Source organism: Balaenoptera ricei, chromosome 10 (genome assembly GCF_028023285.1).
Source record: "Balaenoptera ricei isolate mBalRic1 chromosome 10, mBalRic1.hap2, whole genome shotgun sequence".
NCBI lineage: Eukaryota > Metazoa > Chordata > Mammalia > Artiodactyla > Balaenopteridae > Balaenoptera > Balaenoptera ricei.
The window spans coordinates 22,316,652-22,340,914 of record NC_082648.1 but is presented as its reverse complement, the minus strand read 5'-3'; the positions used below and the strand labels follow the sequence as shown (position 1 = coordinate 22,340,914).

The window sequence follows — 24,263 nt, the reverse complement described above, 5'->3', positions numbered from 1 at the left end:
ACCCACTGTAATCTTGTGGATATTTAAACATTCTTACTCTGCCCAGTTCTTGAGTCTTTCACCCTATGTTCTCCCTCACTCACTTCTTTTTTTATCTCCATGTTCTTTTTTTTTTCACCACCCAACTTTTTTTCATTCGGTTTTAATCGTGTATCTTAGCTTTTGCAATTTGTCAACCCTGACATGTTTGGAAATTTACAGTTTGTTTAGCAGAATGACCAATTACAGCCTCATTTAATCCCACATAAAGGTCAGAGCCCATGTTCTTTGCTGATGTTCCCTTTGCTCTAGTGTCCTGTCTTCTTGCTTAGCCAACTCTGAGAAGAAGGCACGAACACACCCTCCATGCTTCCCAGATAATCTGGGGACGAACAAGTCAAAATCGTTGGCAAAGGTTTGACCTCTTCTTACCTTTCTGTTTTCCTCTCCAAATATTTTCTGTTTGCATCCTCCAATCTGAGCCAGGTATTAGAGGTGAAAATGTATAGAGATATGAGCCACCATTAATCACCTTCACCACTTTCTGGTACTTATAATGACTGCTTCCTCTTTGATTTCCTCACATCAAGTGGAAAAGTATTTTCCAGCAAAGCTAGGCTTGAGGATGGAGGGAGAAGGTTGTGTGCAGGAGGAGGGAGAAGCAGATCTGGAAGAAGGGGCTGGGGTCTGTGAAAGAATTCTGGCCCAAGGATGAAATGGCAAGCAAACTTAAAGGTGAAACTACTACAGAATGATAAACTTTGAATGGATTTCAGGCAGAAAATTTTTTTTAAGTATATTTATTTAGTTATTTAGTTATTTATTGGCTGCATCGGGTCTTAGTTGTGGCATGCGGGATCTTTCATTGCGGTGCGGGGCTCTTCATTTTGGTGCGCAGGCTTCTCTCTAGTTGTGGCATGCAGGTTTTCTCTTCTCTAGTTGTGGCGTGTGGGCTCCAGAGCACGTGGGCTCAGTAGCTGCAGCACGTGGGCTTAGTTGCCCCACGGCGTGTGAGATCTTAGTTCCCCGACCAGGGATCGAACCCGTCTCCCCTGCATTGGAAGGCGGATTCTTTACCACTGGACCACCAGGGAAGTCCCAGAAATGTTTTTATTCAAAGCAACTTTCAAAAGCAGAAGAAATATTATAAACAACCATTTCAGGACAATTTTTAGAAGGTTCCAGTATTGATTTATAATTCAAAGATGTGATAGAACACATTGAGTTGTTGTGTTTTTCTCTCCAGGTTTGCAACACAACTACAGACAGGAAACACGCAGACACCTTTTTGGAGAAGTGTGTTACTGAGTCAATAATGAACATTGTGAGCGGCTTTTTTAATTCTCCCTTTTCAGACAACAGTACCAGCCTGCAGGTAATATAAACAAACAAGTACAAAAGAAGTCTGTCACACAGAATTTCTGTACCTTATTTGAGTGTAGAAAACTTTAATAGGCCAGGAAGTCCTTTCCTACACTTCTCAAGATCACTTTTCTTTCCTATTATTTACTATTATGCCCCTCTCTGAGTTTCCCAAACTTTATTTTAAATAAAGAGGCTCCGTCTTCAAACTGAATTATTTTTGCTCTCCCTTTAAGCAAAATAGGAGCTTTCATATCTGTAGATCGACTGCCAAGTGTCAAAATAACTGATAATGATTCTTTAAATGGATAGACATTTTGACTCAATGATTCCAGTTTAGTAAATCCTGAAAGAGTTAGCAGGGATTTATATACTAAGATTTTCACTGAAGTGTTTATAATACTTAAAAATTGATATCAACCTTAAATGTCCACAAACAGAGGAATAGCTAAATAAATTATGGTATATCTGTAGATGGCTTATTATATAACAATTAAAAATCATGTTTTAAAAGAAAAATTGATGCCTAAGGAAAATGATCATGAAGCAATATGAAGTGAAACAGGCCACAAAATTGCATCATAATATCATCCAGGTTTGTGCGTGTAAAGAATATATGTGTATATATACATAAGAAAACTCAGGAAGTAATTATCTTAAAAATGTTGATACTATTATCTCTCCATGTTAGGATTATTGGTGATTTTCATTTGTATGGTTGCCAAATATTCTACAGTGATTGTGTATTGCTCTTATAAAAGTATTATTTCAGTTATACTTTTTTTAGGGAAAACTTTTGAATGAACTACTAGAATCATGTAAAATTGTTTTTGTAGGTCAAAATTGTTGTCTCCTCTACTTGCTGATCATATGAAACCAAAACATACAATCAGTGAAACAAACAAACAAACCCAAAATGCCTGCTCTATTTATACTCGGAAATAAACCAGAGATTGTAAAAATATACTTAAATGCATGTCATTGGTTTCAAGAAATGCCATATTTTCCTGATTAAGAATATAGTTAAAATAATCAATTTTCTATAGTGTCTGGTGTGGTGCCTGTCATGAGATGGGTACAAAATAAATATTTGTTGAATGAGATATTCATTAAGTAGCACTGAAACTTAAAAGGCAAGACTGTATTTTATTTTGGTGGGCCTTTTTTGATAATGCATAGATACTGCATCAGGAGTGTTAATGGTTTAGTGACCTGTTTGCCTCTTTTCTTTCTGTTCTCAGACACATCAGCCAGTTTTTATTCAGCTGCTCCAGTCTGCCTTCAGAATTTACAATTGCACCTGGCCAAATCCAGCACAGAAAGCCTCGGTGGAGTCCTGTATCAGAACTTTGGCTGAAGTGGGTAAGTCAGAGTGTCGGATTTTACTTATTTTCACATTTTGTGAAAGAAATCAGGCTTTTGGCTAATAGGCAATACAAGTAGCTTTCCAGTTTTCAACTTAAAAAGAGAGCAGGTGTGGTTTCTGTAAAGCTGAAGATCAGTGATCAGCAAATGACTCTGAAATTGCATCCTTTTTGGGAGGGGAATATAATTGTTATATTTCTTCTTTTTAAATATTTTAAAATATATTTATTTATTTTTAAATTATTATATTTCTAACCTTAAATTTAATATTGCATATAGTGCTTTAATATAGCTCAGTAAGATATTACACAAATGAGTTTAGTTTAATCGTTATCTCAGATTTCATTATGGAATTGTCTTGTCTGTTAAGTAGCCTGATTTATTAACATCTTCACGTGGCAGGAGGACTTTTTGAGGGGTTTTTGGTTTTCTAATTTTGTGTGAAATTCATCAGTATTCATTGAGGCTCTGTTATGCATACAAGGCTTCAGAAATTCCATATAAAATGGAATGCAAGGGGATAACAGCTAAGGGAAGGTTAGTACATTGTAGGAAGAATTCCTCATAGAGTCCTCTTTTTTTTTTAATAAAGTTAATTAGGGCTGTCAGAAAGGAGGAGGGAAAAGAAATATAGACTGGGCTGGACTTCAAAAAACAAACAGAGGAGTTGGATCATTCTCTCAACTAGAGGTGGTTCTGCAGGCATCGGGAAGGGCAGCTTATAGTGTGTTTCATTATCGTGGTCATCATCACTGCTGACAGTTGTCAGTGCACACCATTTGCAATGCTAAGCAATTCACACGTATTATCTCATTTAATCCTTAGGTAGGCTCGTTGATTATTTACATTTTACAGTTGAGGAAACAGAATTATCTAGATTAGGTAACTTGGCCAGGGTTATGGTATGTGCTCAGTAAATATTTGATAAATGAATAAATGGTTTAACTAATTAATGACCACGTAAAATATTTTTAGTCTTTTCTCCCCATCTGCAGTTTGGTTTAAGTAATTGAATATTAACAAACTTTAATGATGGTGCAGTTTTAATTTGAGTACATTCAAAAGCAGTTATAACCCAAGAGGATCAATTGAAAATTATTAGAACTAAGAGATTAATACAGTTCATCTAGGTGATTAATTATAAATAAGTATTAAACTTGGTAGACTTTCTATATATCCAAAAGGGAGAAAAAATGTGAAAAAGATATGTCACAACAGCAATAGAAATAGTAATTACTTAAGAGAAAACTTAAGAAACACAAGAGAATAAAATTATATTGCTCTTTTGAAGGATATGAAAGATTTTAATAAATGGAGAGTTATACTATTTCTGGATTTAAAAATTCAACTTGTAAGGATGCCAGTTCTCCTCAAAATTATAATTTTAATGCTTTACATCCGAGACCCCTCCTTTGCACATACCCTCCCCTCGTCACGGCCCCGTCGGGCTTAGGCACCCCATGTAGGACCACACCCCACAAAGATGCATCCTCTGGCAGCCTGGCCTTTGCCACCTTCCTGCAGTTCCCGCTGGTTGCCACAGGCCATGTCACCCTGCTGCTCTGAGGGGCGGCCTCTCTTCCTGGGTGGCCTCTGAGTCTGTGCTGGGTCACTCGTTTGCATGAATACCCTTGTCACCTTTGACATGGCGCCAGGCTGTCCCCTGCCATGGACGCCCTCCTCACCCGACTCAAGTCTGATTCTCCACTCCCGGCAGCCGCCTGTGCACATGCCTTCCACTCCTTTCTGGGCTCGAATGCTCTGGACCACCTCGGCCCCTAACGCTCCTTGTCCAGCGCTGGCACCTGACTTTGCTCTGCTCCTCCTCCAGGTTTTAGGACAGAATAGTTCAGGAAGGGAAAGGAAGAGATAAAGGAAGAGGCCACCATATGCATTGCCAAAAATAAAGAAGGACACAGAAGAGAACCTAAATTTAATTTTAAAAAGTTGCACATAGCAAAATGTCCGGCAGGATATCAATAAAGAAATAACACTGGTATCTCTGGCTGGTGGAATTATAAGTCAAGTCTGGTTCTGTTGTTCTTGCTTTCACGTAACTTCTGAGTTCTTAATAATATACTTTTCAAGTTATGATAAAGCAGTACTAAAAGCATCTTCATTTGGACCAGATCAGCAGGGAAATATACTAACCATCAAAAAATAAAATCTGAAGGAAAAGCAAAGAAATATGATGATGCTATTTATTTTGCATAGGAATACATTGTGTTTGCTGCCAAGTGTATTTCTATATTTTACATTTTTAAGGCAGTCCCCGCTCTTCCTCATCTTCTTCCTGCTTTCTCTCCCCTGCTCCTCTTCCTCCTCCCCTTTTTTCCTCCTGCTCTTCCTCCCTCAGTACTTAGCAAATGCAATGAGGGAAAACACCAGTCGGCCCCACCCGGGGCACGGAGGGCATGCTGTTCACACCACTTACAAATTGAGAGACGAAGAGCTTTGAGCCACAAGTGAGATTCCATGCCGTGCTTTCCCTCCGAGTTGCAAGTTGCTACTTTAGTGGTGTTCCCTGTGTACTCACATCAGCTCTTGCAGAGCAGGATGGCAGAGCTTTGGGGGTTTAAAACAGTCACTGAAACTGGATCAGTCTAAAGATTCTTTCATTCCATTCTCTACCATTTCCTCGACTGTTTATGATTTAACATAATTTAGTCTCTAAATTTTAGTCTCTTTATATGCTAAAAGACATATGTGATAGGAAGTCTGAAAAATAATTATATCTAAGTCTACAATCAGGGTAGGTTTGGAAGAGTGATGTATTGGTATAAAATCTGTTTTATGTTTGTGAGAATTTTTTTTTAATTGAAATATAGTTGATTTACAATGTTTCAGGTATATAGCAAAGTGATTCAGTTATACATAAATATACATATTCTTTTTCATATTCTTTTCCATTCTGGTTTATTATAGGATACTGAATATAGTTCCCTGTGCTATATGGTAGGATCTTGTTGGTTATCTATTTTATATATAGTACTGTGTATCTGTTAATCCCAAACTCCTAATTTATCCCTCTGTTACCCCTTTCCCCTCTGGTAAACATACGTTTGTTTTCTCTGTCTGTGAGTCTGTTTCTGTTTTGTAAATAAGTTCATTTGTATCATATTTTAGATTCCATGTAGAAGTGATATCAAATGATATTTGTCTTTCCCTGTCTGACTTACTTCACTTAGTCTGATAATCTCTAGGTCCGTCCATGTTGCTGCAAATGGCAAGCATGTTTTCTTCCGCTTCCTTGTTTGTTGTTTCCACCTGAACAGTTAGGAAGCCATGGAGATCCCATTCCCGCTATCCCCCGCATTTGTACTTCCCCCTCCTTCTCCTCCATAATGGCCTAGTTTGGCCCCTCTTTGCTTCCTTTTTGGACCACTGTAGACATTCAATGTTCTTTCCTTCTGTCTTTCTTCACTTAAATAAATCTGCTACCAGAATAATCTTCTTGAAGTGAAATTCTCTCTGTTGGTTTAAAAACATCAACAACAAAGCCCTCAGCCTTCAGCAGCATACCTTTGTCTAACAAACTAAGGATGGATTCCTCGTCGCAATGTTTGTGGCCTCCACAGCCCTACCTCCTCTTTTGACCTTGCTCACTGCTTCTCACCCCCGCCCAGCAAACTGAGCTATTATGCCCCAGGCATTGCTCACACTATAACTTTCTTTCTCCAGTTTCCAGCATTGCCATCTCTCAGCAACTTTTCCATTACTCAAAAAAATTCTTTGTTCAAATTCCTCCATAAAAGCCATTTCTGACTCCCAGGTCCAGATCTGAACTCACCCCCATTTGACCATTTATACTTTTCTTATGGTCTTTACTGTATCCTAGCTTGCATCATCATAGGTATTAATCTACTAGATTTTGAGGGACAATGATTATGAAGTATCTGTCAAAAAGACATTAATAAAAGCTATTGTCTAGGATAAAAAAGGTGAAAAGCAAATTCTGCTTTGCGATGGGTAGACCACATCTTTTTTTATCTGTTGATGGATGCCCTTTATGGAAAAACACATAACCAAAATGAAAGGCATTCAGAAGTGAGCATCCATAGTAGTAAAGGGATCTAAACCCATCTTACTTGTGTAGTGATTGAAAACATTTGAAATATTTAGACAAAGAAAAGAAATCCGAGGGGGAACATAATTATTTTCCAACATTTCAAGGTGCGAATGGACTTCTTTTACAGGTTCCCAGGAATAGGATTATAATTAACATATGGTAGCTGCAAGAGGCAGATTTTTGTCCCATTGTAAAGAATAACTATTTTACAGTTAGTAATCTTAAAACCTTGGGAGTCACATATGATTCTTCCCGTTTGTTCACTTGCATTAAATACAATAGCAAGTTCTATTGGTTCCACTTCTAAAATACATCTTTTTGTGTTCTCTTGTGGGGCACCCTTGTCCAAATACACCATAATCTGACATGGATTACAGAAGAGTCTCCTTACTGAACTCCCCACCTCGACCCCAGTCTCACTACAATCCATTCCCTACACAATAATTAGAGTGATCTTAAAATGTAAATCAAACCATACCTTTCACCTATATAAAACTCTCCATTGTGCTGAAGATTCCTGTTCCTTATCATGACTTAGAAAGCCCTTCATCGTCTGAGCTTCATCTACAACTACTTTCCCCCATTTCCCTACCCTCAGCTCTGCTTCACCCACACTGGCCTTCATTTCTGTGTCTCATCTACAAGCCTTTTTCTCATCGTAGGGCATTTGCGTGTGCTATTCCCACTATTTGGATCCTTATCTCCCAGCTGGTCACATGTTCAAAAGGTCAGTGCTCAGTGAAGTGTTCCAGCTCCCCCCATCCTATCTTACTGTCTTAGCACTTATCACTGTTTGAAAGCACCTTGTTTGTTTGTTTGTTTGCTTCTTTGTTGTCAGCTTCTCCCATTAGAGTATAATCTATGAAAGCAGGGACTTTGCTTTATTCACTGATCACTACTGCCTAAAAGTGTCTGGTTCTGATGAAGTCGGTTTATGAATGTTCTTGACTGACAATAATTCATGAGCTAGATATTTCGCAGATAGTGAAATTTAGGCATAGAAAGGTTAAATAACTTGCCCGATTAACAAGTAGTTGACTTAGATTTGAAATCCAGGTTCCTCTGAGTGTGAAGTTATGCTCTACCAGGTTGCCCCAGAAGTCGTATCTTAGGAAGCCCTGACATATAAACTAGAACTATGGCAATTTGGCTTGCTGGTAGGGAGCTGTCTGAAGTTTTATAACTCAGGTGCAAGGTCATTTTCGTGTTTCAACAACTCTTTAAGAATACAAAGGGGCATTATTATAATTCAAATATGTAAGAATTTATAGTTATAAAACAAAGAATATACATATTAAAAATATTACAAGTCAGGAGAGTACTTAGTTTTTATAACGCAAATTTTCAGTGCATTTACAAATTGGTAAACATATTTGGGGCTTCCCTGGTGGTGCAGTGGTTGAGAGTCCGCCTGCTAATGCAGGGGACACGGGTTCGAGCCCTGGTCTGGGAGGATCCCACATGCCGCGGAGCAACTAAGCCCGTGAGCCACAGCTACTGAGCCTGCGCGTCTGGAGCCCGTGCTCCGCAGCGGGAGAGACCGCGATAATGAGAGGCCCGCGCACCGCGATGAAGAGTGGCCCCCGCTTGCCACAACTAGAGAAAGCCCTCGCACAGAAACGAAGACCCAACACAGCCAAAAATTAAATAAATAAATAAATAAATAAATAAATAAATAAATAAAATAAACATATTCCTATACATGCAAATAGCTATTATATTATCTATTATAGTTACATGTATATAACAGTTTGCAATTGGTAAAGTGCTCTCAAGTACATTGGTTCAACTCATCTATCATCAAAAGTATTTCATTCTCTCCCGTATTTGTACACTGGACACAAAAGGTAGTAAAAACAGCAAAAGTATTTACTAAATTAGCACTTACCTGGCTGGGAGTAGAGAGCGTTTATTAGTGATAGACATTGTGGTAAACCCTGTGATGTGGACATAATTCTTAGCCCCATTTTACAGATGCAGACATGAGGTTAGCAAGGTTAGACAGCTTGCTTCGTCACACAGGCAGGTGTGAACCCCTTCTAGACTGACATGCTAGCAGGCATTTGTGATGCTCTACTATCACAAATTGGTTTAAATAAACATTGTTTTATACCTTTAAGGTACAAAATATTGATCAAGATGTTAATGCCCTTGGTCAGTTACTGTTCCTCAGTTTATTCATTTATATAAAATACAATAGCACTTGTTAGAAGTACTTTGAGAAAAAGCATCCAAGGATTACTCCCATGTTACTTCACTTAAAAAAGAATTTTGTTCCATGTGTTTCATAATCTTCAAATGATTTAGGGGGATTAATATTGGGTACTTTGTTGGAAACATAATCATTTTTTCCACATGGAAATTCTGTAAAATATCTGTTACAAATGATTTGAATAATGAACATCAATCTTCAAGCCAATTGTTTCCCCCCCAAATTCGAACGTGTATAAATCATTAATTATTTGAGAAGAGAAATTCAGTCTCTATTAAAACAAACATGTCTATTTTCATCTATCTAGATGTTATGGCTGATTGTATAAGGAGCTTGACATAATACATCCCTGTAATTATGGTTTTAAAGTAATAATGGAAATATAAAAACTCCATTATTAATTAACTAATTAATTAATTTATGGCTGTGCTGCGCAGCATGTGGGATCTTAGTTCCCTGACCAGGGATCGAACCCATGCCCCCTGCAGTGGAAGAGCACAATCTTAACCACTGGACCACCAGGGAAGTCCCTCCATTATTACTTTAAAAAAATTAAATATGAATGATCAGAAGATAAGGCAAAATCTTATAAAGGTTTTCACTTATTTATTAATTCAACTATTTATAATGAACCATCATTATCTGAAAGGCATTATTCTAGTTGTTAGGGAAATGCAGTCTGTCAAACCATATTTCCTGCCCTCAATGAATTTCTAGTACATTGGGGGTAGATGTAACATGTATGGAAATCACAAAGCAGAATAAAACTAAGTACCTTATCTGTTACAAATTTCTAGAGCCTGACACTGTGCCTAGATCATGGTAGGTACACAATGAATATTTATTGTATGAACAAAATACCTGGGTGAATACAAAGAAATGAGTGAATATCCTATTCTTGTCATTGGCTGCATAATATCCTATTGTGTGCCTATATTCTAATTTATTTAACCCCATTGTTGGTTATTTATGTTGTTTCCAGTCATTTTGCTCATGAGGAAGAATAAGGTAAACACCTAAAGGTAGGATTTCTGGGTATTCTAATTTTGACAGATACTGCCCTCTGTAGAGGTTGTTCAATTTATATGCCACAAGCAATGTAGGAGAGTATCTTTCTCCTTGATAATGTGCTGTGTTATCAAATTCTTACATATTTGCAAATCTTATGAATAAAAGTATTGTTATAGCTTTAACGTGTGTTTCTCTTCTTATGAGTTAGGGAAAACAAAACCTTTCCATATGATTGATTCATTGGTGTTTTCTGTGAACTGTCACTTTTTGTGTTTTGCTCACTTTTCCTGAAGGCTTTGTTTTTCTCGATAGTTTGGATAGCCCTTTATTTCTTAAGAAAATGAGCTCTTTGCCTATAAGTAGCCAATATTTTTTCTCAGTTTTTCATTTGTCATTTCAATTTTTTTTGGCATGCAGGAATTTATTTTCCTTTTTTTTAAATAAACATTTATTTTATTCATTTATTTTTGGCTGCATTGGGTCTTCGTTGCTGCATGCGGGCTTCCTCTAGTTGCGGCAAGCAGGGGCTACTCTTTGTTGTGGTGCGTGGGCTTCTCATTGCAGTGGCTTCTCTTGTTGTGGAGCATGGGCTCTAGGGCGCATGGGCTTCAGTAGTTGTAGCACGGGGGCTCAGTAGTTGTGGCTCGCGGGCTGTAGAGCAGAGGCTCAGTAGTTGTGGCGCACGGGCTTAGTTGCTCTGCGACATGTGGGATCTTCCCGAACCAGGGCTCAAACCCATGTCCCCTGCATTGACAGGTGGATTCTTAACCACTGCACCACCAGGAAAGCCCAGAAATTTATTTTCTTTTAGGCATTTTAGGTTTTCTTTCATCTTCAGAATGGCCTTGATCAGTATAAGATGCTGTGTCTTAATTCCCATTGAGAATTTTCATGTTTTTAGTTTCTCTGTCTGTTTGTGTTTTTGGTGTGACTGTTTACAATTTTGAGTTACCTGGAATACATTTAGTTGTAAGGTATAAGATATGGAATTAACTTAATATTTTCCAGATGACTAGTCACGTGTGCCATTGTGAACACAACACATGTGGTTGTGTTCTCGCACAACCATAAAATTATATATTCTTTTTTTATTGAGGTAAAATTGATATAGAACAATATATTAGTTTCAAGTGTACAACATAATAATTTGATATTTGTATACACTACAAAGTGATCATCACAATAAGTATAGTTTCTATCCGTCACCATGCAGTCGACCCCCTTCACTCTTTTCACCCACCTCCTAACCTCCTTCTCCTCTGATAACCACTGATCTGTTCTCTATCCATGAGTTTTGTTTTGATCTGTTTGTTCATTTGTTTCGATTTTTAGATTCCACGTATAAGTGAAATCATGCAGTATTTGTCTTTCTCTGTCTGATTTATTTCATTTAGCATAATAACCTCAAGATCCATCCATGTTGTTCCAAATGGCAAGATTTCCTCCTTTTTATGGCTGAGTAGTATTCCATTGTATGTGTGTATATATGTTTTATATATATATAAAACATATCTTCTTTATCCATTCATCAATTGATGAACACTTAGGTTGTTTCCATATCTTGGCTATTGTAAATAATGCTGCACTGAACATAGGGGTGTGTATATCTTTTGGGGTTAGTGCCTTCATTTTCTTTGGATAAATACCCAGAAGTAGAATAAGTGGATTATATGGTAGTTCTATTTTTAATTTTTAAGAAACCTCCATACTGTTTTTCATAGTGGCTGCACCGATTTATATACCCACCAACAGTGCAAAAGGATTCCCTTTTCTCCATGTCCTGTTTAACACTTGTAATACAATTATTTTTTTAATTCAATTTAGAGGTTAATTAAGTATAGTTTGAGTACCAAACAAGAAAGATACATTTTGTGTTTTTAGTGGTCTTTGTATTTAAGAACACTAGTGTTTCAGTACAGATTTATCCTGGATATTTTGACATGATTCAGAAAAGGTACTACTCTCTGCCCACCCCATTATACCTTCCTTGTGCACCAGCTGTCCTTTCTCTTGTGTACCTGTACAGGAGTGCTTGACAATAAATGAAGTGTTATAATTACTGCTCACACTTTCTGCTGCCTTTTCCCCCTACCTGTCAGTTTATCTATCTAAGCATTTTTTTCCATGGCACTTACCACTGCAGTATGTGTGTTCTCAGAGATTTTTGGTCTGGCAGTTACCACCAGTAATTTTGTCTAATTTAAAAATTTCACACAATATGCAAGACTTAATGAATAATAATTAGAAATAGATTTCAATTACATCTTAAAATCACTGCAAAGTCTTGTCATATCTAGAGAATTTTCAGGATTTGTAAGCCTAATTAGTTGGTTAGCCCAGTAATCACAATACCTGTGAATAAAGATAGCGCATTTTAGAGAACTATCGCTGTGCAGAACTCTATAAAAGGTGAATGCATTAATAACAACCCATCCCCTCTCTTATTAGTTTTTAAAGAACTCCATATGCTTATTCTCTGGCAAAATACCCTTAACAAGATAGTATCTTAGCTGCAGTCCAACTTAGGAGCGAAACAGGAACATTTATTTTTTAAACATCTTAAACTTTAATGTGACCACTAAAACACAGAAGTTGGAGTTAATGCTACGTGCCCGAAGAATAACTGACTGTTGGTAAATTCATTAGTTTTTCCTTATTGGGGGCGGGGAGGTGGGATAACCATTAACCCCAAGAATACATCCTAGTTCACACTGCAATATACTATTTATATCAGAATTTTTTCTAGCTAAATAAAAGGAAGCTAAGTTTGAATCATATTTTTGGTTGCATTTGAAAAATATTATTCTAGTTATTAATGGTCTTGTAAGTGAGATCATGAATTAATTCCTTTCTTTTCCTAGTCACAATCTTCTGCTTTAATTCTTAAACAATATATAGAAAGCTAAATTAGCACTGTCAACTTTGCTTCCAAATTAATCTTTATAATATTTTGACAGTGCAGAGAATCTATTTCAGGCCATGTCTTTAATGGTATTAATATTTTTACAATTGCTTGAAAAAGTTTCATCATTATCTACACAGCTGACTTATTTTAACTCAAATCCGTTCCCCAGTTGCATAGTTAATTTTCTTTTATTGCCTAGAAATTGTGATTTAGCCTTTGGGTAGAGTTTACCTTTGGACATGAGAAAGTAGGGTTTATTTTAGCCAGTTAATTTATATCGTGCAATCTGTGCTAAGACAAGAGACTAGAAAATACCACCTAGAGTGGTACAGTTTGGGAGACCAAGAAAACCCTTTCAATAAAGTTTGGGATGGTGGAGTCTTCTCATTCTGGTTTGTCCCTGCTGCTGGCCGTAGTGGAATAGTGGCAGCAGCTCATAGATGCATGAGGTAGGGGTGCGGGGGTGAGACTTCCCTGACCACACTGATAGGAGGGCTGCACTGCTAGGAATAACAGAGGTGCTACCATTGGATTCCATTTCCACTGATATTATTAGAAGAATACTCCTTGAGCACGTCTTTGTGTAAGTGATGTTCATAGCAACAAATGCTCACTTGATGGTTAGTTGTATCTAACGTACCTTGTTCCTAAAGGGGAGGTAAGTCCACCCCCCCAACTTTGTTTAAACATGAGCTGAAACTTTGTTGTAATATGTTTTAAGCAACTTTCAGTTTTACAATTTTTGTTATTTTCTTTTGCTTAAAAAATAACATATAAGAAGTATTGTCTTCTGTTTGACTTTTGAATGTTTAGAGCAAACCCAGTTTATATGTGAAACAGCTATAAAAGGATGAAAGTCTTGCCGAGATTTGATCATGCTGCAGGATTAAGTATTTACAAAAATATGTGCATCCTGGCCTTTTCAAGGCTGTCGGTCCTTCAGATGGGACAGGAGTGCAGTTGCTTTGCTGTGTGTGGTGGACAGAAACAGAGACATTGTATGCTTTGGAAAGGGAAATTTATAATGAATATTAGGAAAACATTCACTATGGAAATTTGGGCGGTGATGCAATTGATCGTTAGGGTTGCCTTAGAGCTGTTATTATTTCCTTAACACTTCAGCTTGAGCTCTTGTTTAAATTGGGAACTTTCTGTGTTAGTAGGTAAAATTATCTATTTTTAGAGAAGTTTTTAAGTATCTCTGGGCTTCAGAGAATTTTCACCGGCAGAAATAGTACTGCCCACTGTTGTTGTTTTCCTTGGGATTAGGACTTCAACATATATTTTTGGGAGGCACAATTCAATCCATAATAACATTATAGATGTTTACTAGAATATGGCCAATATGCTTATTTAATCCTATTTAACACACACAGTAGACCTTCTCAGTTTAAGGACTTCACATCTTTCTTCAGCTCAAGGTGATTAATTGTCCTCTATATTTTCTTAATCATTTCTTCCTTTTCATTGTCTCTGGTATTTCTTTCTAGAGCTTACATTTATTAGTTATTTGACTTCCTGGATGACCCTCCCTGTTTCATATTCTCTGTTTTATTTTCCCTTTGACTCTTTTAAATTAATTAATTAATTAATTAATTTTTGGGCTGCATTGGGTCCTCGTTGCTGCACGCGGGCTTTCTCTAGTTGCAGCAAGTGGGATCTTCTCTTCATTGCTGTGCGCGGGCTTCTCATTGTGGTGGCTTCTCTTTGTTGAGGAGCATGGGCTCTGGGAACGCGGGCTTCAGTAGTTGTGGCACGCAGGCTCAGTAGTTGTGGCTCGCCGGCTCTAGAGCGCAGGCCCAGCAGCTGTGGCGCGCGGACTTAGTTGCTCCGCGGCATGTGGGATCTTCCCAGATCAGGGCTGGAACCCCAGTCCCCTGCATTGGCAGGCGGACCCTTAACCACTGCACCACCAGGGAAGTCCCCCCTTTGACTCTTTTATGCTCTACAAGATTCCTTAACTTTCCCAGATTATCAACTTGGTCCTTATTCCTATGGTTTTTTTTCAGCCGATTTTGAAATGTTTATTTGCACAATCATATTTTAATTTCCAAGATTTCTTTCTTTTTCTTTTTTCCTAACGTTTTGGAGGCACTATATGCTCACATTTTCTGAGGACAATAATTAGAATTATTTAAATATTTTTTGTTCTTCCCTAAATCATTTGTTTTCACTGGGGCTAGTTATTCTTAATGTTCTTGGTTTTCCCTGTGATTCTTGGTGGTGTGTCATAAAGATCTATAATGACTGGCGCGGGCTTCCACTGCAGTTTTGAGGCTCTGTTTCTCTATTAGTTTTCTCATGTAAATGACAAGGCTTACCCTGAGTTCTGGGTGAGGGGCTGAATAAATGATACACAGGCCTTCTTGGAGTGTGTGTGTGTGTGTCTGTGTGAAGCAGAAGGCAAGCTGGGAATACTAACAAGTGTTAAAATGAGGAGGGCTTTCGTCAGGGCTTGGGATCTTTTGTATATTTTCTCTTCTTCTTTGAGCTGCTTCTCTCTCCCCCCTATGCTACTGCTTATTTGATGAGGACTTTGCAGTTTCTTCAAGCTCTGTTCTGCTTCTCTGTCAATTCTTAACCCCTTCATTTGGCATTCTCTCCAGGTAGGTATTCATGTTTGTTGAGAGAACATTTCTGCATTTCTCTAACTTTATCCTCTGGGTAAAAACCTCTGCTGCCAGCTGCTCTGTTTATGCTAGTCAGAGGGACGAAGGCCTTCACTTCCCAGATACTCAGATGCTATTCCTTCTTGAGTTGCCAGATGACTTTCCCATCCCCCGTGACCACTTTGTGTTTGTCTGGGAACCTAGGAAGGCCTTTTCTAACTCTAATCTCTTGTAGAGCAATTTCTTGTTTCTTCTTTCTCTGATGGACAAATCCCATCTTCATTCTGCTTGCAAAAATACCTCAACATTTCTGTTTTCCTTACAGCAAGCATTCTTATTTTTCAGTATTGTGATATAAGTGTATTAAAATATAAATTTCAGTGGATCTTGGGAAGAAAGAAGGACATGTACTGTGTACTGTCTTCCAATGCAGATTTTTTTATACTTGTCAATTTTTTATTTCTTCTCTCAGATGTTTTACCACATGCAGTTTTGTGCATTTGTGCATGTTTGTGCACAGACACATACACGAGAATTATATTAATAAAATGGACTGGCAGGATTTTATCATGTGTTTTCTGTCTGTTTTTTAATTTTCCTTTGCATCTTGGAAGGTACAAATTTACATGGTTGATATACAGTGTTTTGCCATATTGGTGCTGTGTAAAGTGCGTTTCAAACATTAACCATCAAGAAATCACATAAATTCTTGAATGTTTAATGAGCCCACTTTAATAATTGGTCTTAAGAATTGAGATACTTTCAAGTTAAAAACTTTTGCAGTTATATAAAATATTTTGACAGAATTTGAAGGTTTGACATTTTTCTTTTTTCCCCCAGTTTTATTGAGATATAATTGACATATAATATTGTCATTGATATATGTATATATTGTGAAATGATTACTACAATAAAGTTAGTTAACAATCATCATCTCACATAGTTACAATTTTTTTCTTGTGATGAGAACATTTAAGATCTATTCTCTTAGTAACTTTCAAATATATAATACACTATGGCTAACTATAGTCACCATGCTTTACATTACATCCCAGAATTTATTTATCTTATTTTTTCTTTTTTATTTGTTCTATCTTTATAAAATTATTTTGACAGCATGCAAGTAGCTTTAGTCAAATAAAGAGGAAAATATTTTAAATCTTTCTTTTTCAGCAAAGAATCGTGGAATTGCCATTCCAGTGGATTTGGACGGCCAAGTTAATACTCTTTTTATGAAGAGTCATTCCAATATGGTGCAGAGAGCGGCCATGGGTTGGAGACTATCAGCTCGCTCTGGACCACGCTTTAAGGAAGCTCTTGGAGGGCCTTCTTGGGATTATAGAAATATTATTGAAAAGTTACAGGTACAATAAGAGCATGAAATGGCATTAATATTTTCTAAATTATAATTTTTAATATATGTAGTCACATAAATAAAATATGGTTAAAAATATCAAATTCTAGTTGGGGACCAGGCTTTACTTTACAATGTCCTACGAACACCACCCTTTTAAAAAGCATAGCTTCTAGGTAGAAGTTGTTGTGAGTTGTTTTTGGTGAGTATGTATTATTTAATGTGCTCTGATAGTAGAGTAATGGGTCTTAATAACTTCAATACATTAGGTAAAATAATTTACTGTAAAGACTCATGTAATAAATATTCACAACCTTGCTTCAATTCATCTCTAAGTATCCTTTTATACTCCTTTGGTGAGAATGGTGTGACCACCTTTACTCCCAAATTATTTGCATAGTATCCCACTCCTGTTTTGGCCTGGACATTCTGGGACACTGAGTAAAGAGAGACATTGTATTAGTCTGCTTGGACTGCCATCACAAAATACCACAGACTGGGTGGTTTAACCAACAAAAATTTATTTTCTCACAGTTCTGGAGCTAGAAATTCAAGATCAAGGTGTTAGCAGGTTGTTTTCTTCTGAGGCCTCTCTCCTTGGCTTGCAGATGGCCTACTTGTCACTGTGTCCTCATATGGTCTTTCCTCTGTGCACACACACATCTGTGCCCTAATCTCTTCTTATAAGGACACCAGTCATTTTGGACTAGAGGCCATACATATGAATTCATTTTAACTGAATTACCCCTTTAAAGGCCCTAACTCCAAATATAGTCACATTGAAGTACCGGGGTTAGGGCTTTATCATATGAGTTTTGAGAGGGACACAATTCAGCCCATAACAGATATCTTCCCTCTCACATAATTAGTGGAAGATTTCATGGGATGAACTGGGGTATGGCTTGAGGAAAGTTATTGGCGTGGAGAATGGTCAAGACATGAACTGGAATAAATATTGTAAGAGGTAATGAGTAGATTAAATGGTGAAGGTTCAGAGTTTTGATAGATGAGCGTTATACGTGACTATAAAGACAAGTTAGGGACTTCCCTGGTGGTCCAGTGGTTAAGATTCCGTGCTTCCACTGCAGGTGCCACAGGGGCACAGGTTTGATTCCTGGTCGGGGAACTAAGATCCTGCATGCCACGTGGCAAAGCCGAAAAAAAAAAAAAAAAGACAGGTGAGACTCAGTCTGAAAACTTGAAGATTATAAGTCATTAAATGTTTTGAGGAAAATGTCATTATAAATGAGTAAACAGTTATTGGTTTGCAGGATGGAAATATCAGGAAGAGACTAGAGGAAGGCAGATTAATAAGAAATTACTAAAAATATCAGCCAGGTGGTGGTATCAATGAAATGAAAAAATAAGTGTTATATACAATAATGAAGGCAGGGTCAACAGACCTGATGGTTTTTGGATGGAGATAGAGAGGGGACATGAGGGGTGTTTAAGAGGCACTGATGATTGGAGGCTAGGTGATGTTATAGACTCTTCATTGTAAGAGGGAAGGAGAGAATCCAGTAAAAGGATGTTGGCTATGATCATTGAACATACAGTGAATTAGATTTATAGGCTACTGAATGTATTGGAAGGTAAGTCTCTATTTGGAGATAATAGTTGGAGTGAGGTTAGTGGTTGGTATTGCTGAAAGAGAGAGTATAGTGATAGGAAAAACAAAGAACATTTTGTGAGCGGCCAGAAGTGGCAGAATGGCCAAATAAATGAGAAAAAAAAGACACGGTCAGAAAGGAGGGAAGTCAGGTTCATGAGAGCCAGAGGGGTAGACATTTCAGGGGAGAAATAAAGAGGGCGTGTTCTTTTAGCACAGTCATTGGCATTCACTGGATAAATATATATTTGATGAAAACTCCGTTCCAGCTGCTGTGTTAAGTACTGGAGATAGAACCGTGAAGTCTGTGCCCTCATAGAAAATGCATCCTGACGCATTAAGTAATTGATATGATGTTAGAGCATTAAAACTGCTATGAATAAAATAAATCAGTACAACAATATGATGGAGAATCACTGGGAGAGTGATCCTGCAGTGAGGGAGCTCCTCTCTATTAAGGAGACATTGAGTTGAGACCCAAATAATGAAGAAGAATAATCTATTCAAAGATAGGAGGATAGAGAGCTTTATGGGGAGGGAAGAGTAAATGCAAAGATGTTAAGGCAGGAACGAGGATGTGGGTTTGAAGAACCAAGAGAAGCCCATTGGGGCAGGAGTGAGCAAAGGAAGAGAGTATTATGAAATAAGGAGCCAAATCATGTAGAGATTTCCATGGTAAAGCATTTGGATTTATTCTAAATGTGATGGAAAATCATTGGAGATTTTTAGCAGAGTATAGGCATGACTTGGTTTACCTTTTAAAAAACACTGTGGATTTTGAATGGTGAATGGATTATAGGGTCCAGACATGGAAGCAGTGAGTCTAGTTAGGTAGTTATTGTATTAATTCAGGCAAAAGGTGATGGTGGCTTGGCTTAAGGGGATAGCAGTAGCAATGAAGATAAGTAGATGAACTTTGGATTGGCTTGGCTTAAGGGGATAGCAGTAGCAATGAAGATAAGTAGATGAACTTTGGATATAGTTGGTCCTAGGGCCAATGGGACTTGGTGGATGGATGGATGAGATGTGGGATGTTGGAAAGAGAAATCAAGGATGAGCCTGGGTATGATATGATTGGATCATTTGCTAAGATAGGGAAGAATGGGAGAGTTGGAATCAGGCGTTCTGTATGGAGAATTTTAAGTGTTGGATGTCTATGTCAGCACCTCTGTGAGTGTGTCAAATAGGCTGCTGGATATATGAGTCTGAAGTGGTTTGGAAAGATGTCCATACAGGAAATATAAATGTGAGGATTTTGAGCATACGTATGATATTAAAACCATGGACTTGCATGAGATTCCTCACAAGAAACTGTAGATATAGAAGAAAAAGGACCAGGAGTTGGTAAGGGAGTGGTCAGGACATAGGTGGAAAATAAGGTGAGTGTGATGTTACAGAAGCCAAGCGCAGAAAGTGTTTGACAAGGTAGGGACAAGTGTGTAAAATGCTTAGCAATGGTTGGGTGACATGAGGTCAGAAAAGTAACCACTAGGTCTGGCAACAGGGTGATGATTGCAGCTAACTGGTACTCAATAATTACTAACATTTATTCAGGAATACTAAGTGGTCAATACGTGTTAGAGCCTGGGTTTTTTTTAACCATTTAAAAAAATTGAAGTATAGTTAATTTACGATGATTACGATGATTCTTTTTAGAATCATCTTAAATTAAATGATTTAGAATCATTTCTTAAATTACGATGATTCTTTTTCAGATTCTTTTCCATTATAGGTTATTACAAGACATCGTAGAGGCTGTTTTATGTATTTACTTTTAATCCCATGTAATTGCTAGTATCATTATCCTGGGTTTTCACGTGGAGAAATAATGAATCAGAGATCACATAGTTGGCCCATGATCAAAATAGGAGATAAAGACAGAATTCACATCATAGAAGCCTGGCACAATTTGTTTAGTAAATGAAAGGAAGAAGAGAGGTAATCTGAAAGATAGGTATGTTTTAGTGATGTTTTATTAAATATGGTCACATTGGATAAGCATATTCTTTTCCCACCTTTGTATGATATCTAGTTTCCCGTTTATGTGATTTCCTCTCTAGTAGTCTCTCTTAGCTGTCATGAGGAATTTCTCAGAAAGCTTATTTAGAGTAATTGAAGTAGAAATGATCACTTTTGCTACAAAGAGAGGAAAGAGTTAAACAAGAGTTAACCCCTGAGATCTAGCCATAAGAAATCAAGAGACTACCAGGAAGAAAATAACATAAAAGCACATGTTGTGAGACTTCCCTGGTTGCACAGTGGTTAAGACTCTGTGCTCCCAATGCCGGGGGCCTGGGGTCAATACCTGGTCAGGGAACTAGATCCCACATGCATGCCGAAACTAAGAGTTCACATGCCACAACTAAGGAGCCTGCCTGCCACAACTAAGGAGCCTGCCTGCCGCAACTAAGACCTGGTGCAACCAAACAAATTAAAAAAAAAAAAAGCATGTTGCTATAGCTGAGAGTAACAATAAGCAATTGGCAGTCAGTCTTCTGCTTAACAAAATATGCCACAGGTATGGGTGAATAAAGTATTGCTTTATGTGAGTTTTTTTGGTTTATTTTCTAACTTAGTTATCTTAAAAACAAAGAGGGATGCTTTAATCATTAAAGAATGTTCAGTAAATTATCATTGCTTACAGTCTGTTTTAGAAACATGTCAGGTGCTTTCAGCTATAATTAACACACTATTCAGCTAAAAGTGGCTTAAACAATAAAAAATATATCTTTCGCATAGCAAGGAATCTGGATTTGGGGCTCTTCCTGAGGTGTTTAGTTCAGTTGCTTGATAGGTCCAGGCCTTAACACCGTTGGTCTGTTGCCTTTCAGCTTAAGGCTGGTCTCCAAAGGTCATATGAGGGCTGCCTCTTATTTTGGATTTTCACACTCTCGAGCTATCTTGAGATAGCTACTATCTCAAGTATACTATAGTATCAAGTATACTGTAGATACTACTATCATAGGTAGTTCCTAAAGGATCTGCCCCATCCTCCCCGTATACACAGCAGACTTCACCGGATGTCTTATTGGCCAGGACTATGTCACATAATCATTCCTAATCAATTACTGGCAGGGGAAATGGAATGACCATGACTGGCTTAAACTAATCAACCTTGTCTTTAGGCTGAGGGAGCTCATCTCCCTGAGAATGTTGTTACCTGACTGAGAAATAACATGGAGATTCTGTTAGCAAGGAAGAGGATGAGGAAAGGCTATTGGCAGGTGACCAAGAGTGTCTATCAAAAAATATAATTTGAAATACTATTAAGTGCCATTGAACCCTTGTATAGTACTACTACTGCTTCAGATAATATGTCAAGGAATTTTCCCATTGGAAGAAATGGTTAGTTCCAGATGACCGATGACATATATGAAGTCTTCTTTAGCTGTTTGCTGAGCATACCCCAATTTGATGATAACCTGCGTTCTCTCTATTGCAATCTTAGACACTGCAGTGCTTGTAACAGTGGCTTTACTGACTTTTCATCTTGTCTGTATATCCTTAGAAATCATATAGCTACCCACCCCTCCCTTATAGTATAAATGAAAAAGGAGACTCAAACAGTTTTTCATACAGAAAACCAGCCTATACTTAGAGCACAGACATTTGGTACCATGAGAAGTAGGGTGCCTCTTCTCTGAAATTCCCACATCTCATTCCTGGTTAGTATTCTTAAGGTTGTCCTATCTTCAAAGGATGAAATCTGAGTTAGGTCTTTACATGGTTTCTCTTGTGCTTTATTCCTTAGGATGTAGTGGCGTCCTTGGAGCAACAGTTCAGCCCGATGATGCAGGCTGAATTCTCCGTGTTGGTTGATGTGCTGTACAGTCCAGAGCTACTGTTTCCTGAGGGGAGCGATGCAAGAATAAGATGCGGTGCTTTCATGTCCAAGTAAGTGCGTACAGCCTGAGATGCTGCAGGTGCTGCTACACTGAGATGGCCTCCGACCTCCCTGCTTTTTACTCTGCTGATGCCTAATGACAGTTCGCAGAGCATGTAAAAGGTCTAAAATCCGTGTTAAAATATACCTCCAAAAAATTAGTCTGATTCAACAGAAATTCTGTTTTGGTGACGTTCAACTTATATTTATTAATATTTGCTGAAAATGAAATGTCATTATTGGGCACAAAATATCACATAAAAGAGTATCTTGGTTCTGATTCCTTTCTATAACTGTATGGTATGAACTTTTAAAAGATTCCTGTTTAAAGTCACTGATTTTCATTAACAGAGAGAGGAAGGAAAGGGTAGTAGCATTTATTGAGGTCTTCCTATGTGCATTGTTATCCTGAGTGTGCTTACCTGTGGTATCTAATCTGCACAAATGCTCTGCGAGGTTGAGCCTCATTTTAGAGATGAGAAAGCTGAGGCCCAGGCATGCTTTGGGGAAAAGCTGTTAAATCTCCACCCAGCACCTCCCATGCTGCCTTGATGATCCTCATCTGTAGCTTTCTCATTTATGTATTTCTCTCAGCATTTTTGTGGTACTGTCGGGTCTATTAGAGTAGATGTGTTAATCGTAGCCTATTTTCATTTTAATGGTAAAGGAACAATTCTTAAGGAAATAAAAGCAGTTGTGAGAAAAAGTGTAAGTAGCTCCAGAAAGAAAAAACAGATCTTAATGTTGAGGACCCTTCGCTGAGTGATTTGCACAAGTAATCCCATGTAGACTCAAGATGGCCAGTCAGAGGTGCTTGGTCTCCTTGGGGAGAGTAGCTGGATAGAGAGTCAGAAGAGGCTTCCAACCCTCTTGATCATTATCCATCACAGCCTATTCCTGTGCGGTTGAGGATACAACTGAAATGGTCTCAAAACCTCCGCTATAGACACACTGAGGCCGAAATTGAAGGTTGTGGAGACACAAGAAGTATGTTCTTTCTTTTACCAGTTAAAGCTGGGATTCGGGGAGAGAAAACAAGGTATGGGGTGCAAAGAACTGAATGCAGGGGTCATGTTGAAGAATAGGTGGGTTTCTATATTATGGCCAGAATCATGGATTCTTGGCTTTTGATCGCTATATCTTAAGGGCCCTGGGAGGAATGGGTTTGTCTGGACATTGGCCAGTCTTCTAATAAGAATTTTTAAATGAAGAGGTCCAGAGTGTCTGCAAAACTGATGATGGTGGAAGCCATTGGGAAAAAAAATTAAGTAGTATTGCCTAGTATAAAAATAGGGTCTTTGACAAATATACTTAACCTCCCATGAATAGGTATCAATGTACAGAATATAGGTTAAAAAGTGGGTAATAAGCCTGAGAATTTTAACTCCAGGATATTCATATGATACTATAGCTATATCCCAGAGACTTGATAGTTTAGACAAGTGATTGGCAAACTCTGGCTCACAGGTCATTGATCATTTTTGCAAATAAAGTTTTGTTGAAACACAGCCATACACATTTATTTACATATTGTCATCTATGGCTGCTTTCATACTACTGTAGAAGAACCCACTAGTTGCCTAGTCTGCATGGCCTACAGAGCCTAAACTATTAATATTTACTGTTTGGCCCTTTAGAACAAGAGTTTGCTGATTGAGTGTCAAGAATTAGAGTGTCAATACAGTAGCTACTAACTATCCATGGCTACTTAAATGAAAGCTTAAATTAATTACAATAAAAATAAAATATTTAGTTCCTCAGTTACATTTGCCACATTTTAAGTGCTCAGTAGCCATAGGTAGCTAGTGGCCAACAACTAAGGCAGCACACATACAGGATATTTTAATTATCACAGAAAAAGTTCTGTTGGACAGCACTCGTCTAGAACTTAAAGATATAGGTCTA

General features: G+C 37.8%; 1 protein-coding gene across 4 annotated transcripts in view; it reads left to right on the top strand.

The window, feature by feature from the left end:
- ITPR2 (inositol 1,4,5-trisphosphate receptor type 2) overlaps positions 1 to 24,263 on the top strand; it is a 524,073-nt gene that overhangs the window by 279,535 nt on the left and 220,275 nt on the right. For all 4 annotated transcript variants that reach the window (XR_009505331.1, XM_059935504.1, XM_059935506.1 and 1 more), the window contains 4 exons: positions 1,226 to 1,354; positions 2,583 to 2,703; positions 16,686 to 16,876; positions 22,227 to 22,369. Coding sequence is in view for 3 of the 4 variants with exons in the window: in XM_059935504.1 (XP_059791487.1) it covers positions 1,226 to 1,354; positions 2,583 to 2,703; positions 16,686 to 16,876; positions 22,227 to 22,369 (584 nt within the window). In the remaining variant the exon portion in view is untranslated. The remainder of the gene's footprint in view (positions 1 to 1,225; positions 1,355 to 2,582; positions 2,704 to 16,685; positions 16,877 to 22,226; positions 22,370 to 24,263) is intronic.